This window comes from Arabidopsis lyrata (assembly GCF_000004255.2).
Source record: "Arabidopsis lyrata subsp. lyrata unplaced genomic scaffold ARALYscaffold_5, whole genome shotgun sequence".
Lineage (NCBI taxonomy): Eukaryota > Viridiplantae > Streptophyta > Magnoliopsida > Brassicales > Brassicaceae > Arabidopsis > Arabidopsis lyrata.
In genome coordinates this window covers 17,725,452-17,741,303 of record NW_003302551.1, presented here as the reverse complement: position 1 = coordinate 17,741,303, position 15,852 = coordinate 17,725,452, and the positions used below count along the sequence as shown (strand labels likewise).

General features: G+C 34.1%; 2 protein-coding genes and 1 pseudogene across 2 annotated transcripts; 2 read left to right on the top strand and 1 right to left on the bottom strand.

Moving 5' to 3' along the window:
* Positions 1-4,247: 4,247 nt before the first annotated feature.
* Positions 4,248-7,319, top strand: LOC9312412 (putative serine/threonine-protein kinase-like protein CCR3). Its single transcript, XM_002878007.2, has one exon. It carries the CDS (start codon positions 4,603-4,605, stop codon positions 7,012-7,014), a length of 2,412 nt encoding a protein of 803 aa, XP_002878053.1. The 5' UTR covers positions 4,248-4,602; the 3' UTR covers positions 7,015-7,319.
* Positions 7,320-10,715: 3,396 nt separating this feature from the next.
* Positions 10,716-13,548, bottom strand: LOC9314121 (phosphoinositide phospholipase C 7). Its single transcript, XM_002876297.2, has 9 exons — positions 13,097-13,548; positions 12,823-13,019; positions 12,609-12,744; positions 12,294-12,530; positions 11,966-12,210; positions 11,709-11,826; positions 11,474-11,617; positions 11,299-11,385; positions 10,716-11,221 (listed from the first exon to the last, which is right to left on the bottom strand). The coding sequence occupies exons 1-9, from the start codon at positions 13,394-13,396 to the stop codon at positions 10,928-10,930; spliced, it is 1,758 nt and encodes a 585-aa protein (XP_002876343.1). The 5' UTR covers positions 13,397-13,548; the 3' UTR covers positions 10,716-10,927.
* Positions 13,549-13,776: 228 nt separating this feature from the next.
* LOC9314120 lies at positions 13,777-15,844 on the top strand (annotated as a pseudogene).
* The last annotated feature ends 8 nt before the right edge of the window (positions 15,845-15,852 follow it).

Sequence of the window (15,852 nt, the reverse complement as noted above, 5' to 3'; positions counted from 1 at the left end):
AATCTTAGCTAGCAGACATTATTACAATCTCCTTCCCTAAACGATACCACCCTTTTATCAGTTTTTAAAGTTTTACAGGTCAAAAGAGTTCGTGAGTTACATTACAAGACCTGTCATGTTCCTATTTCTTATAATTAAATGTATTTTTTTGCAACTAATCTTTAATTTTATGGTCGGCCCTTCTCATGTTTGTTGTTAATAAGTGGATTGTTGTGAGCTGTGCTCATGACTTCTAAGGCTTCTCTTTTTGCACATCTAAATTAAGTCTATCTACTCCCATGAAGTTTACTTTTTTTTTTTGTTGGTCTCATTAATTACTTTATTTGTTTTATACTATATTCTTTCAATTTCAGCTGGAAACCAATATCAAGAAATACGACGCGTGATGGAAATTCTTAAATTGCATTGAGAGAATAGGGATACATACATTACTTTCATTGATATATATTTATTTGAGTTTATTAGTAGGTCACTGTCATTGCCGGTCCGAGCATTTGTGAAGCCCTACACGAAAAATAAAATGAGGCCCAATATATTTATAAGTTTTAGGGCTAAAAATTTTTTTTTGACCTATTTTTAGTAAATTATACAAAAATAATGATATTTTGAATATTATTACATTTAAATTTAATTGTTTGGGCCCTATTTTATTTATTTTTTTCGAAAAGGCTTTAATTTCTACCAAATATTTTCATTTTATGGGCTTAATTCTTTTTTTTTTTTTCTAAAATTGGGCCCTTATTCCAAAAAAAAAAAAAAACCTTAAAAAAAAAAAAAAGTGGTGCCCCAAGCGGTGGCTTGGGTGGCCTGTCCTCCGGGCCGGCACTGACTCACTGATGTGAGTTTTAGTTTAGTGTCGAATTGATTTCGTACGCATATTCAATATTTTAGAACTAGTCTTGCATGCATTTTAGTTATTAGAAAAATAATAATGCAGAACGATCACTGTTTGAATTTTGATGGTTGAACAGAACGAAATTAATTAGATAAATTTGCTCTAGTAAGAGGGACGTGTTTGTGTTACGTGATTATTGTCATGAAAAACAATATAAACGGTTTGACAATTTAGTTCTCTAACTAATATATCGTTGTACGGTTTGACATTATTTGTCGCATATGTTACTTTTTTAAGAATTGAACTATTGCAACAAATACCAGCACTCTAATTATATTTAAACAAGAAAAGTTTATGAAAAGTGCAGCCTCTATGAATCATTATGGGTGGTTGAAGGCATCTTAAATATACAAAAAAAAAATAAAATTATTATTGGTTTTCCAGTTTTTCAAAGTAAAAATAAATAAAACATTTTGTTTGATGACCCCCAAAAAATAAACAAATAGAACATTTTGATTAATTGATTCATAACTTCCGGTTTTTGGCAAAAAAAAGTATTCTATTAGAAAATTATATATGAAAGACTTAATTACAAATTTACCATAGATCATATAAATCAAACATTGAGTAAAAGGTACTAATAAATAACAAAATTATGGTGGTTTAGTAGTTGGAAATTTCACTATAGAGTTGGAGAACATGATATATACATTGTCCCACTTTTTTTTTTTTTGGGGAACAAAATCCATTGTCCTACTATCATATCAATTTAGGTTGATTACCAGAAATTTAAAGATTGATTAGTTTTTGGTTCGAGATTTTCGATTGATATAATTAGAAAATACTAAACGTTTTTTTACTGTTATAGTAGTGGTCTAAAAGTTGGACCATGAAGTCTTCTTTCCATTGATATGCAGTCTGAGAATAAAACAAAAAATATACTTTTTTTGTTTGTTTTTAAGAAACTTTATTTTCGACCCCAAAAAAAAACTTATTGACGCATTACATATGTTTAGACTTAGTCCAATTAGTCCCCCGATTGTTAGATTTACATCATTAGAACACTGATTTTATAATAGTTGACCGAGCAAACAATCCACTTGAATTTTCGCAAATGGATAAATAAAAAACTTTACCAAATGATTGTTGTAACACCATTTCTTTTAACTTTTGTTTTTTTGTTTTGTTTTTTGAACAAAACTTTTGTTTAATAGTATCATGTTGCTGTTAAATCACATAAAACATCAGTTTTACATTAAACAAACACAACAACAACAACAACAAACCAAGATACTTGAGGACGTGAAGTTCATGCAAATATGTGTGTAGTCGTAGATAATTTACCCATGGTTTTCAACAGATAATTTATCTTTATATATGATAATTAAGTACATGTATGTAGACACAATATAGATGTCGGAAATTGAATTTAATTATACAAATTATATATATATATATATATAATCATCAAAAGAAAAGAGACATATGATATTCATGTATATATATATATATATATATATAGAGGTGAGGGGATACAAGTCAAAACTCAAAACTATCTAATATGTGCATAAGATGGAGAAGGTCTCAGTCTCTAAGTCTGGTCTCAACTTTGACCTCAAATTCTTTCATATAATTTGAATAATGGGATTATTGTCTATTTTGCCACTTTGTACTCAATTTTTTTGGATTTGCCACTTTTCTAAAATATTTTAGATTTACTACTTTTTGTCACTAAAAAAATAAACATTTGAGAAAATTTTAATTAATTTGTTTCTTTTTTCATTATAAAATACATACTTAATAACAAATATTATATCCTAAAAAAATAGAACCAAATAAACCCAGATATAATATATTAAATTGTATTTTAAGATATAAGAAAGTGGCAAATTTAAAATATTTTACTCTAAGAGGCAAAATCTGTAAATGCCACTAAAAATGTGGCAAAATCCATAATTGATTTTTGAATAATACTGAGAGAATGTTACTAATTATTTTGAACCAGTTAATTACAATATAGAACCGAACCATAGCTTTTTTTTTTTTTTTTCCGAAACCATAGCTAATTGTTGGTATAATACTACAAATCAACGAAATCACGCTATTGATGAAAGAATTCCGTAGAGGTTATTCTTTGGTCAAATATAGGCAGCCATTGAATATGTTTTGCTTTACAATTTACTGTCGTTTTCAGTTTAGCATTTCCTCTCTCAGTTTTTGTATCGTACTTTTCGTCAATCAATTTACTTTATTACAAAGCCCTAAGAAAGTACATGCGCGTTAGAATCCACGAATCATTCTTTCCTCAATTTCTCCAAAAGATTCTTCTGTTTTTACTTTCCAGATATTGGTTTTCATCGTGGTAAATATTTTATAAAGTTAGGTTGTTGTGCTTCTTGGTACTTATGTATTTCTTAGGTTTAAGCATGGTTGTTTTTGTTCTTAGTTTAAGGTGTTGTCTTCTTTGATTTTGTTTTGAAATTTATACTTTATAAAATTAGTGTCTATCGCTTCCCTTTTATAGGATTTAGTTTGCAGAAAATTTAAGTTTTTCTCCGATGTTTGATTATGGAAACTTTTATTTCGTCCGGCGCCTTAACTTTTTTTTTTTTGGATTTTGTATTTGTGTTTAATTCTACAACAAATTTTACTAATAAAATCAACTTTTTATATATTAAATTAAGATCTATAATAGTTTTTCTTGGATCAAACTATAAAAGTTTTATCTTTCAAAATATCTGTAGCGCAAGTTTTTATGGACAACATATTGTTTTCTTGTGTGAAAAGGTACTTTTGGTTTTATGGTTATAGAATTTTTCATTAATGATCTATCTAACTTTTATAAGATTTCATTAATCTTTTTGACAAAACAAAAAATATATATAATTGATTCCAAATTGACCCATAGATGGGTAGAGATTGCTTATTCTACTTTGCATTGTATCCAAATTAAGGGTAGTTGTTGAATGAGGAAGGTCTAGGTGAAAAAAGATTTAGAAAAATATTGAATTCTAGTACTCTAGATATGCATAGTTTAGTCAAACACAGAAATTGGAAAGTTCAACAAACAGAAATTCACAGTTTTTTAACTTCACAGAACATTAAAAAAAAAAACCATTTTGGAAACATAGACCTTATAGTTTGAATTATAAGAAAAATATACACACTTTACTGTTTACATATGACAATTTAATTTTCTTTATATTATTCACACTACTTTCTTATCATATGAGCGGTTGTTGCATGACTAATATAAATCAGCACATATACAACGTAGTAGTTGTGTATTTAAATATTGAAACGGCCCAAATAATTCAATTCAAATTTTCTTTGAGAATCTTTAAAAGGTAGTAGTAAAGATAATTTGTTTAGTAAAAATATATCTTAATTAATTACCAATAAACACTCTTGTTATATATACATAGAGTTATGATACTGAATTTCCTTTTAAAAATCTAGTAGTTACTATGTTTTGCAATATCTAATATATACATTAATGTTGTAATTAATAAAAAATTAAAAAGAAAGACAAAAAACGTGATTCTAACATAACTTAAAACGCATTTCTTTAAGCAATTCTCACTAATTTGTAATTACTGTTTTGTCTCTAATAAATCTCACAAACGTCTTCTTCTTCTTCTTCTTTCTTCTTCTTTCTTCTTCGTCTTCTTCTCTCTCGTTCTAACAGAGTCTTGTTGAGTTCTGAAAATGAACCAATCCGACTTAGAATCGACGACGAAGACGCCAGTCAAATTCAACCTCTGTAGATGAAGAGGTCTACCAACTCAACCGTGACGTTTTCCGTCACCGTCACCGTCGCCGTTATATTCTTCTTCCTTTTGTCTCCCGTCACCTCCTTAGGTTCAGGCTCAACTCACGCCGTCGTCTACGGCTCCGACACCGTCTGCGCATTAATCTCCGGCCAATCCACACAGCGTATCCTCTGTTACGACACCCGCCGTAGTACCAACGTTACTCTAAACCCCGGCGTCTCATTCTCCTCAATCGCCGCCGGAAATAATTTCCTCTGCGGTATACGCTCCGGTGGTTACAGCCTTCTCTGCTGGGATAACATCGGAAGCTACTCTCCTAACCGTAAACGAATCTACCAAAGCGACACCGTTTTACTCGAGAATCTCTCCGTCGGCGATAAACAAATCTGCGCCACCGTTAACGGCACGAATTCTTTAAAATGCTGGAGAGGTTCCGATCAATCAAACCCTCCGAACGAGAGATTCCAGTCAATTTCATCCGGCGTTGGTTTCTCCTGCGGCGTTTCGATTCGAAATAACCAAATCCTTTGCTGGGGAACCGATCCGGTTAAATCGAATCAGATCCAAACCGGATTCGGAAACACGACGATGGTTACCATATCTGCAGGTGAATCACATGCTTGTGGATTAAACACTACTGGGAATTTGGTTTGCATCGGAAACAACGATTCTGGGCAGCTCAATGTTCCTTCAGATCAACCTAACCATTACTCATCTCTATCTCTCGGATCAAATTTCACTTGCGCGATGCGAATCTCGAACAGTTCGGTGGTTTGTTGGGGCGGAGGAGCAGAGAGATTCAACAATGTCACGGATTCGATCTCATTCGAATCGATTTCTTCGGGTCCGGGTCTAATTTGCGGGTTAATTTCAAGTAATCTCTCTATCATGTGTTGGAATCCTTCAAATTTCTCCAGAATCTTCCTCCCTTTTCCAGAAGTTTTACCAGGTCCTTGCGTTGAATCATCATCTGTTTGCTCTTGTGGTATTTATCCACAATCTGATAAGCTCTGTTCTGGTTCTGGTTCGATCTGTAAATCATGCCTGATTCAATTTCCGGCGAGTCCTCCGAGTCAATTACCACTTCCACCACCGCCATCACCGTCAGCTTCATCTCCTCCGTCGAAAGCTTTAACCAGAGGATTATTAGCGTTTGCGATCGTTGGATCAGTTGGAGCGTTTGCAGGGATTTGTAGTGGGGTTTACTGTTTATGGACTGGAGTTTGCTTGGGAAAGAAGAAAGTTCATAACTCTGTTCAACCAACGATAACTCGCGGCGGCTCTAATAGCCGGTCTAACAGCTCGAATAGCCGGTCGTTAACCATAAGACGTCAAGGATCGAGAATGCTATCAATGAGGAGACAGAGGAGTGGAACATCGTCGATGAAACACGCCGATAAAGCGGAAGAGTTTTCGTTCTCCGAGCTCGCTTCGGCTACCGGAAACTTTTCTCTAGAGAACAAAATCGGCTCGGGGAGCTTTGGTGTTGTTTACAGAGGCAAACTCAACGACGGGAGAGAAGTAGCGATCAAACGTGGGGAAGTAAACGCTAAGATGAAGAAGTTTCAAGAGAAAGAAACCGCGTTTGATTCGGAAATCGCGTTTCTATCGAGGCTTCATCATAAGCATTTGGTGAGACTAGTTGGTTACTGCGAAGAAAGAGAAGAGAAACTTCTTGTTTACGATTACATGAAGAATGGTGCGCTCTACGATCATCTACACGACAAGAACAATGTCGAAAAACACAGCAGTTTGATCAATTCTTGGAAAATGCGGATCAAAATCGCGTTAGATGCAGCTAGAGGAATCGAGTATCTACACAATTATGCGGTGCCACCGATTATTCATAGAGATATTAAGTCATCTAACATCTTACTAGACTCGAATTGGGTCGCTAGAGTTTCAGATTTCGGGTTATCGTTAATGGGTCCAGAGTTAGGGAAAGATCATAATCCTTATCAACGTCCAATGAAAGCTGCGGGAACGGTTGGATATATCGATCCAGAGTATTACAGTCTCAATGTTTTAACTGATAAGAGCGATGTCTATGGGCTCGGAGTGGTGTTGTTAGAATTGCTGACAGGAAAAAGAGCTATATTTAAGAACAATGGTGATGTGGAGGAGGAGGAAGGGAGTGTTCCGGTGCATTTGGTGGATTACTCGGTGCCGGCGATATCCGCTGATGAGTTGGGTACAATTTTGGATCCGAGAGTGGGATCGCCGGAGCTAGGGGAAGGAGATGCGGTGGAGCTGGTGGCTTATACGGCGATGCATTGTGTGAATGCGGAAGGGAGAAATAGGCCGACGATGACGGATATAGTAGGGAATTTGGAGAGAGCATTGGATTTGTGTGGGGATAGTCATGGGAGTATCTCTAGTGGCATTTGTTCTATTGTCTCTGATTGAGAGATTATATTCAAAAAAATTGAGTCTCTTCTCTTTTTATTTTTACATAGGAATTTTTTTTTTGAGGATTTCATTTTTTCTCTTAAAAATTTCGGCTTTCTTTTGGATGGTTTTTTTTGTTTCGTTTGTAAATAGTATTAGCGTAGCTGCGTAGGAGAATTCAAATATTCAATATGGGTGGTCTAACCTTAAAGGTTAAACCTTTGGTTGGGAAATGTATAATTTGGACAGCGGAGAGCGAATGATTAAAGTTGGAATTTTTGGTTTATTGTTTTGTATGAAGGAAGATGAGAATTTATGGTGTCGTTCTTTTGGTCAAAACGTATTCTTTAATTTATTTATGGATAATAATACCTTCGGCGTGGATTTATGTATTATATTCTCTACTTTTTTTGTGGTTCGAATGAAGTATAGATGTACGTACAATCTAGTCAAACTGCCGTCGTCCATGTGGATTAATTTTGTTTGATGATATCTTGGAAAATGGAAATTTCCAAGCCAAAGCTTTAAAGTTGAGAGCATGTGTATCTTCGTCATGAGAAAAAGAAAAGATGATGTAATTTCCTATACTTGTCTATAAAAGGTGGGGTCCATTTTTTACACTTGTGCATCCTCATATGTTGACATGTCATCATTGCCAACAAACAAATACGAGTCTATTGACTTTGAAGATTCCAAATCCTGTATTACCGGTCAATACTTTCTGTCTTTTCACTTTTGAATTTTCCAAATCGTTATTTCCTTCTCTTTATATTTTAATTCATGTTATAGTTTTACTTTGATTAATTTAAACTGAAAATATGGCGAAATGCATATATGGATGTATTTTTCCAGATTTATATATCTTAGTACCAACATTTTTTTTTAAAAAAGTAATGTAGCATATACTAAATTACATTTTCACAAAAAAGTAACAACCAGGTTCGAAAAGCCTTCCAGCAATTCCGTACTTCCTGAAATCCCATATGAACACCAAGAAATGAAATCCCATAAGAATTTTGAAACTTGTGAACCTTTATATCACTAACCACAACAGTTGTTTTCACCCTAAACAATAAAATAAAATATTCATATAATGTTTGATTAGAAAATGCCGTTTTTAATGTTATCATTTGTGGTATATATTAGAGAAACATTTGATTCTTAATCTTAGGCTCATCATAGAGTTCAAATTAAAACGCATTCACAGATTGTAGAAGATCCAGATGCAATGAACGACGGAAAGTTTAGTGACTATGCTGATGTAATTAGATTAATACTAGTAGTAACGGAATATCAGCATAGCACTTAAATGAATATATTGGTCACAATAATGAAATAAAACCAGTATGACTATTTTGTTGGATTGGTAATGATATTTTTGTCGTGACAGCTAATTTCAACATCCATTCATTTAATTTGGGATGTGCTTATAAGTTCAAAACTGAATTATGTATGATATAGGATAGGCCATTAGAGTATGGAACGATTAAATAATACATATAAATTACTAAAAATTTCTTCCATGATCGAGCATTAAATTATGTAGAAGATAATATGAATATGAAGTGAAAAGAAGAAGATATACATGAATACTTTTATTTTTGGCGGCAACACGGTGGTGGGACAACCATGGCGGTGCGGTGAGGACGGCCAACAAATAAATGACGTTTTTTTTTTGTCAATTTATATATTCATTCAAAACATCATTTACAAAATATACAAAAATATCTAAAAATATCGAAAAATCATTCATTAGAGTCTAATAGTAGTGACAATCACATCACTAAGAAGATTACCAATGAATTCATCATTAATGGAACATTTACAGTTCACTTTACCAAATAGATTCAAACAACAAACTCACCATTTATATCTAGATTCAAGCTCTAAAGTCATTTTATGACAAGAATCTACAAATTTGTTATAGTCTTCTTTCTTTTGGATTATGCCAATATGTGGATGTTGTATTCATTAGAAAATGTTGTAGAAGATCTTGAAATAGGGATTCATGAGTTGAGAAATGAATTTTATCAACTACCTCCAAGCATTTTTGAAATAAAAATTGTACTTATTTTGTATATTGATTTTTTTCTTTCTCATTTTTTTGTCATAAATATGATTTGTATGTATGGGGGGATAAAAAAGGTGTCATTTGACTCAACTAAACCTATTAAAAAATTAAAACAATTAACTAAAGGTGTTATTTCTAGGCAAACTGAATTTAATGGCATGTATATATAGAAGGTATGTCCATATGAAAATATCAGTGACTTATGTAAATAATTAGCTTAGCCTTATGCGTATGCTAATTAATTAATTCAAAATGAAATATTATAATATCGTTTGGGCAAATACAAAAAGAAAGAGCAAAACTTCTGCTTAGCCGGAGAAGGAGTATCAACTAAGCTTCCGCTTTGGTTGTCTATAGGACTTTCTCCAATTGATAGGTTGGTCCAAAGCCAGGCACAACTAGCAGTACAAAGTAACCTTCCTGATGGGGTTTAAGGGTGGGATAAGAGAATATATATTCTCTTTCCTGCTCAAGTTGACTAGAGCTGGACGAAGTCAACGTCTTATGAGATGTCTTTGGAAGCTACCATCAAATTTGTTGGATCAGAACGATGTTTTATTCCTCACATGTAAACATCTTTGAATATCATATTAACCTTTGCACAACTAGTATCTGATATAATAAGCAAACGGAAATCAGAATGCGCATAATATTAACAAGTAAAAGAGAAAAGAGTGTTGGAGTTTTAAAGTGAAAGAGGAGAAATTAATTAACCAAATAGATTTGAACAATAAAACTCACCATTTATATCTAGATTCAAGCTCTAAAGTCATTTCATGATAAGATTCTACAAATTTGCTACCGTCTTGTCTCTTTCGACTTATGCCAATGTGTGGATGTTGTATGCATTAGAAAATGTTGTAGAAGATCTTGAAATAGGGATTCATGAGTTGAGAAATGAATTTTATCAACTACCTCCAAGCATTTTTGAAATGGTACATATTTTACACATTGAATTTTTTCTTTCCATGATTTGTATGTATGGGTGGATCAAAAAGGTGTCATTTGACTCAACTAAACCTAACATCTAATTGGTTTTAGTGATTGGTAAATTAAAAGTGTTTGAACCAAAAAATTTCAAAAGTCAAATAGTGATTCATGATTATAAATCGTGATTTAGGATAATTTTGTGACCGGTAAATTAAAAGTATTTCAACCAAAAACTATTAAAAGTCTAATCGTAACCAAAATAGTAATTCCAAATTAACAATGATTTAGTTTAGCTACTTATGTATGAAATATGTAAGATCTGTTCCAAGTCTTTTTTCTTTTTTACAGTATCTCTTCTAATTTCTAACGAAGAAATAGAAAGAAACAAATATAGGTCAAAGAAATCAACAAGGCTAGAAGCAAGAGGAGTAAGTAGCAAATTTAAATCTAGAAGTTTAGTTAAATCTATTAATCAAACTAGAATATAAAAGCTTACTATATAAACAATCCATTAGTCTTAGAAAATAAATACAAACCTAAAACCAAAATAAAAAGAAAGAACAATGGTCAAAGCTCTTAGCCTAGCCTAGAACATCAAATTTTTAACTATTTATTTGATGTTTGATTCATTGAGTTTATTATATACTGTAGATCATTGACGTCTATATATGTACATGTACTTTTTAATACGTTGCTTGAGATTTGAGAATAATTCTTGTTGACATAACATAATAGCATATATAAAATTGTTATAAGTTGTTTTCTCCACACACTCAACATTACAAAACCATTTAACCAATAAAGCACATTCTCACAATAAACCAAACCCATGAACCGAAATCACAAACTCGGTTTACTTGTATGTACTGGAACCGGTTTAAAAGTGCTTCAACCAAAAAAAAAAGGAGCATTTCTTGTAATACTTAACTGTCACACAAACTCCAACCGCAAAAGAAGCTTCACGGATCTACACTTCACACCATCCTGGTTACGCAGAGGGACGGCACGTATTCCTTGCCTCAGCTCCCAAACCGGCAAGCAAGTTTGGCCTCCAAAATCATCTTTCTCCGACATGTCATACTCATGTACCTCAATACGTAGAAGAGCAAGCTCTGGAACTGTTAATGGGAACTCAAAAACCTCGTCCCAAGCTGGTATCCAATTATCCTCTAATGTTTTCGTCTTCTTCATTATTGTATCCGCGGGAACTCCAGCGATCCCGACCTGAGAAAAGTTTGAAACGTTGCATCAATTTCTGCCTCAAAACTACTAAAACCTCCAAGGTTGCAACATTTTAATACCCTTGTATAGAAATCAGGTGGAGAATATCGATCAAAGTGTGTGTGCGGGAAATCGTAGTACCATCCTTCTCCCATGTATATAGTTACCTAAAAGATGTATAAAGTAATCAAAACATTGAAAGTTCATGAGTTTTAGCAGGATTCAAATGACAAAAACAGAGAATAGATAACTGACCCTTAGTGTTGTTTTTACAGGTAATGTAGCTTCTGGGTCAAATACAGCATCGGATTTTAGCAAAAGATCAGGTTTCTTGATGTAGCCACATCCTCCATTGCCTCTAAACATTCCTTGCATTACCCACAATGATCTTCCAAGTCCCTGCACAAGGAAAAGTTCATATCTTCCAAGTCCCTCCATTGAATTCAATTTATGTTGCAACTATATGTAGCTGTGGAAATTGAAAGGAAACCTGCATATTGAAAGCCACCATTTGAGCTCCATGGCTCCAAGCAATCAGAGGGTTATAGTTTGATGAAGTAATTCTAGTTCCTTTCGGGTAAACCCGAAGCAAGTTCCTCTGAGTAAACCTGCATCATTTACCCCATGATCATAAGAGTTTCTTATGACACTTGGAAACTGAATATATATTCTTGTGAAAACATAGTTTGAATCTCTATTGCACTGATCTTATTTTTGATGAATACAAAGAGGATCTTAAGGGAATACCTCACAATCTGTTTGGCATACTTTTCTGAGGCCTTTTCAAGTTGTTCTTCACTTAAGCTAAGCCGTCTTACTTTATCAGGATCCACCTTCAAACATTCAGTTATTCCGCCTTTCGGTTTCCCGGCTTCGATTGCAATCAAATGCTTATATTCCGGTGGTGCATTCTTCTTAATTTTATCATCACCATCATCATCATCATCATCATCATCATCATCGTCATCGTCATCATCTCCATTTGAATCATTCTACAAGGAAGAAAAGAAAAAAACAACTCAAAACACATGAAAACCAATGAGACTAAATGAAGATGATGTGTTTTTACACAAACCTTGTCAACACTTCTGTCCCTTCGAATAAAGCTTGGAACTTCTCTTCCCCAAACTTCTTCATCACCCAAATTCCTACATTTTTTCACCAAATCATCATCTGTTGCTGCCTTATACTCTTTAGGAGGTTTAGTTGAGATCATAATACGATTTTTCAAAAACGCGGGCGATGGAAACTCCTTCAAACATTCCCCTGAAGGAGGAGTAAACAACATTTCTCCAAATATATCTGTAACCATCTAGAACACAACATCTATATCATCACTAAAATGATCAATTACTAAAGCAAGAAATGTTCTCACAGAAATTCTACACACCTCAGCAACTTTAGCTTGGAGTTTTGGAGTAAGATGATCTTCAAGAGTAACAACAACTGGATAATCAGATACATCAAAAGCATGTTCTCTAATAGCTCTTAGACATTTGATCAGCTCCACAGGTGATGTAAGAGTCCTGTATTAATCATAAACTCTGATAAGAACACAAAAAAAATCGAAACTTTAAGAAAACAGAGACATTACTAATAAATACCTTCCATGAAGAACATCGATACCATCTTCATCAGAGTTTGGCCAAATATCTAACTCAATAACTCTAACACCTTTTTTCAATGCTTCAATGATAGGCAATTCACTGCAATCACTACTCAGTTGATTACCAGTTAAATACGAATTATGTCCTGTAAATATGAAATAATGTGATAATGGAGCATCCATATCTTGATGCACCTGCCAAAAATATATTCAAGAATCAATCTCTCTTCAATCTCAATCTAAAAATCGAATTTTGATTTGGGAAGAATCACCTCCTGAGAAGAAAGAGGAGAGTTGGTAACAGCGAAAAGGTATTTGAAGAAAGCATCAAGATGGAGACCATTACGATGAAGAAGAGAAGATGAAGCATTGACGATTTCTTGAGCTTCTTCTTTCGTGGCTTTGTCTTGTTTCTGAACATCGATTAGGAATCTGAGGAGGAGATCGGTTGTCATGAGACCTTTGTCGGAATATTTGTCGAAAAGTGTCTTGATCTCAGGCGGAGCAACGGACACAGTGTGTCGATACCTCCGACGGAAACAGAAACAGACTTTGTATGTTTGCTTCGACATTTGAAAATTACGAACAATGTGTGATTTGATGATTGAAGAAGAAGAAGAAGAAATGTGATCTCTAAATCTGAATTTTTATTTTATTTTCTCGTTGGCGGTTTGATTGGAATAGTGACTTTCCATAAAACTTGGGATGTAGAGAAATGAATTGGCATTACGTGTTATGATACATTAGTCCACGTGGATTTTTTCTTTAATTCTTTGTCGGCAGATTTTCTGTCATTAACTGTTTTTTACTTCTTTTTAAGACTTTTCAATTAATAATTAGATTCTTTTCTTTCTTTATGTTAAGTAGATATAAGTAGGATTTATTCGAAGCCTATAATTTAAGGTGAAAAAGATATTAAAAAAAAATGATATAGCTTATATTTTGAAGAAATGTCATAAAAATAAAAATAATAATATATACTGAATCTTGTATAGAAAATAATAATTCGTGAAAAATCACTGTAAGTAGTCTTGTTCACGTCGTTGGCCCTTGCCCCTTGGTATTCGATTATAAAAAGATGGGCCTAATTCTCGTCGATTTTTGGGTCTAACTTGCAACTATATATCTATAAGGCTCAAATTGAAAATATTGAATAGTTTGAAGGCATACGTTTACATAAAGTCTCAAATTTGGGGAATATCTTTTTTCTGTCGATAAGTTTCGACTAAAAAACGTGGTGTGTCGTTTAAGAAAAAGGAAAACGGCATAAAGTTTCCTATTCTTGGTGGATTTAGGATCAATCAATCATTAATTTGATGTGTAGAAATAAATAAAACACCTTTGTGTTTGTTTTTTGTTCAAGTTCGTTTCATATTTTCCCTAAATTTGTCTCGTCATGGATAAGAAGAAGGAGATGTACTCCAGGAGCATCCGGGACGATCGTGATGAGAGAGATAGGACTAAGCATCATCATGAGAGGTCTCACGAAGGAAGTAAGAGGAAAGATAGAGAGGAAGAGAATGGGGCGGCTAGGGCAGCTAACATGAAATCTAGGTTTGAAGATGTGGCTAGGTTTGAGAATAGGCCATATAGTTGTTCTATTCCATCGGAGTTGGCTCATAAACAGACCAAGGGTTTTGTTCTGCGAGTGGATGCACTTGGAAGAGAAATAGATGAACATGGGAATATGATTAGTATCACTAAACCGATCAATCTTAGTACATTGATGGTTAACAACAACAAACACAAGAGAGATGCTTCTCAGAATATTCTTAAACCTCATGAACTTGAAGTACTAGATCCACAAGAATACCCTTATTTTGATCCAAGGATCGGTATAGATAAAAACAAGATTCTGAGACCTAAACGTAAGAATTTCAAGGTGAAGCGAGCGCATCTGAAAAAGGCTAAGGATGATGATACAAATCCAGTTCCAGATTTGATAGAGTTGTCTGACCGTGTCACAATAGAAGAGCCAATCCCAGTTTTTTTTGAGTGGTGGGATGCAGAGATCCTCACCGATAACAAGTTGTTGTTGGATGAAAATATCCTCATCAATGACACCATTACTGAGAACCATCTGAATATGAAAATAGTAAATTGTCACATTGAGCATCCATCTTCCATAGAGCCACCTTCAGAGGCAGCGTCTCCACCTCCCCAACCTCTTAAAATGACAAAGAAGGAACAGAAAAAACTGCAAACCCTGAGGCGTGCCGCAAAAGAAAAGAAGAAATAGGAGATGATTAGACAAGGGTTTCTTGAACCACAAAGATCAAAGGTGAAAATGGGCAACCTAATGAAGGTTCTTGCGTCTGAAGCAACCCAAAACCCAACCAAGCTTGAAAAAGAGATCCGCACAGCAGCTGCTGAGCGTGAACAAGCTCATATGGAAAGGAACGTAGCGAGGAAGCGAACTCCTAAAGAGAAACGTGAGAAGAAAGAAAGGAAGGTCTTTGATGATCCAACGACAGTTGAGACGATTGTGTCGGTGTACAAGATCGACAAGAAGCTATCGCATCCCAAAACAAGATTCAAAGTGGAGAGGAATGCAAAACAGAACAAATTAACAGGGTTTTGTGTGATGATGGATAATATGAGTGTTGTTGTGGTTGAGGGTAAGAGCAAAGCAATAAAGAGATACGAGAAGCTGATGCTGAAGCGTATAAACTGGGAAAAGGCAAAGAAGAAGGAAGACGAGGAAGAAGATGAAGAAGAAGAAGAGAATGGTGGAAACAAGTGTTGGTTGGTTTGGCAAGGAAGTGTTGAGAAACCGAGTTTTCATAGGTTTCATGTACAAGAGTGCTTGACCAAATCTGCTGCCAAGAAAGTTTTCACAGATGCTGGTGTTGCTCACTACTTGGATCTTGCTCTCAATAACTAAAATCTCTTCCTCTTGCTATAATGTCTCTGGTTCTATGTTCTTCTCTGTTTTTTTTTTTTTATAAAGATTATTAAGTTCTTTTGAAGCAGTGATGTGATTACACTAAAATATAATGATTCATTGGAAATTTATTAAGTAGTCTAA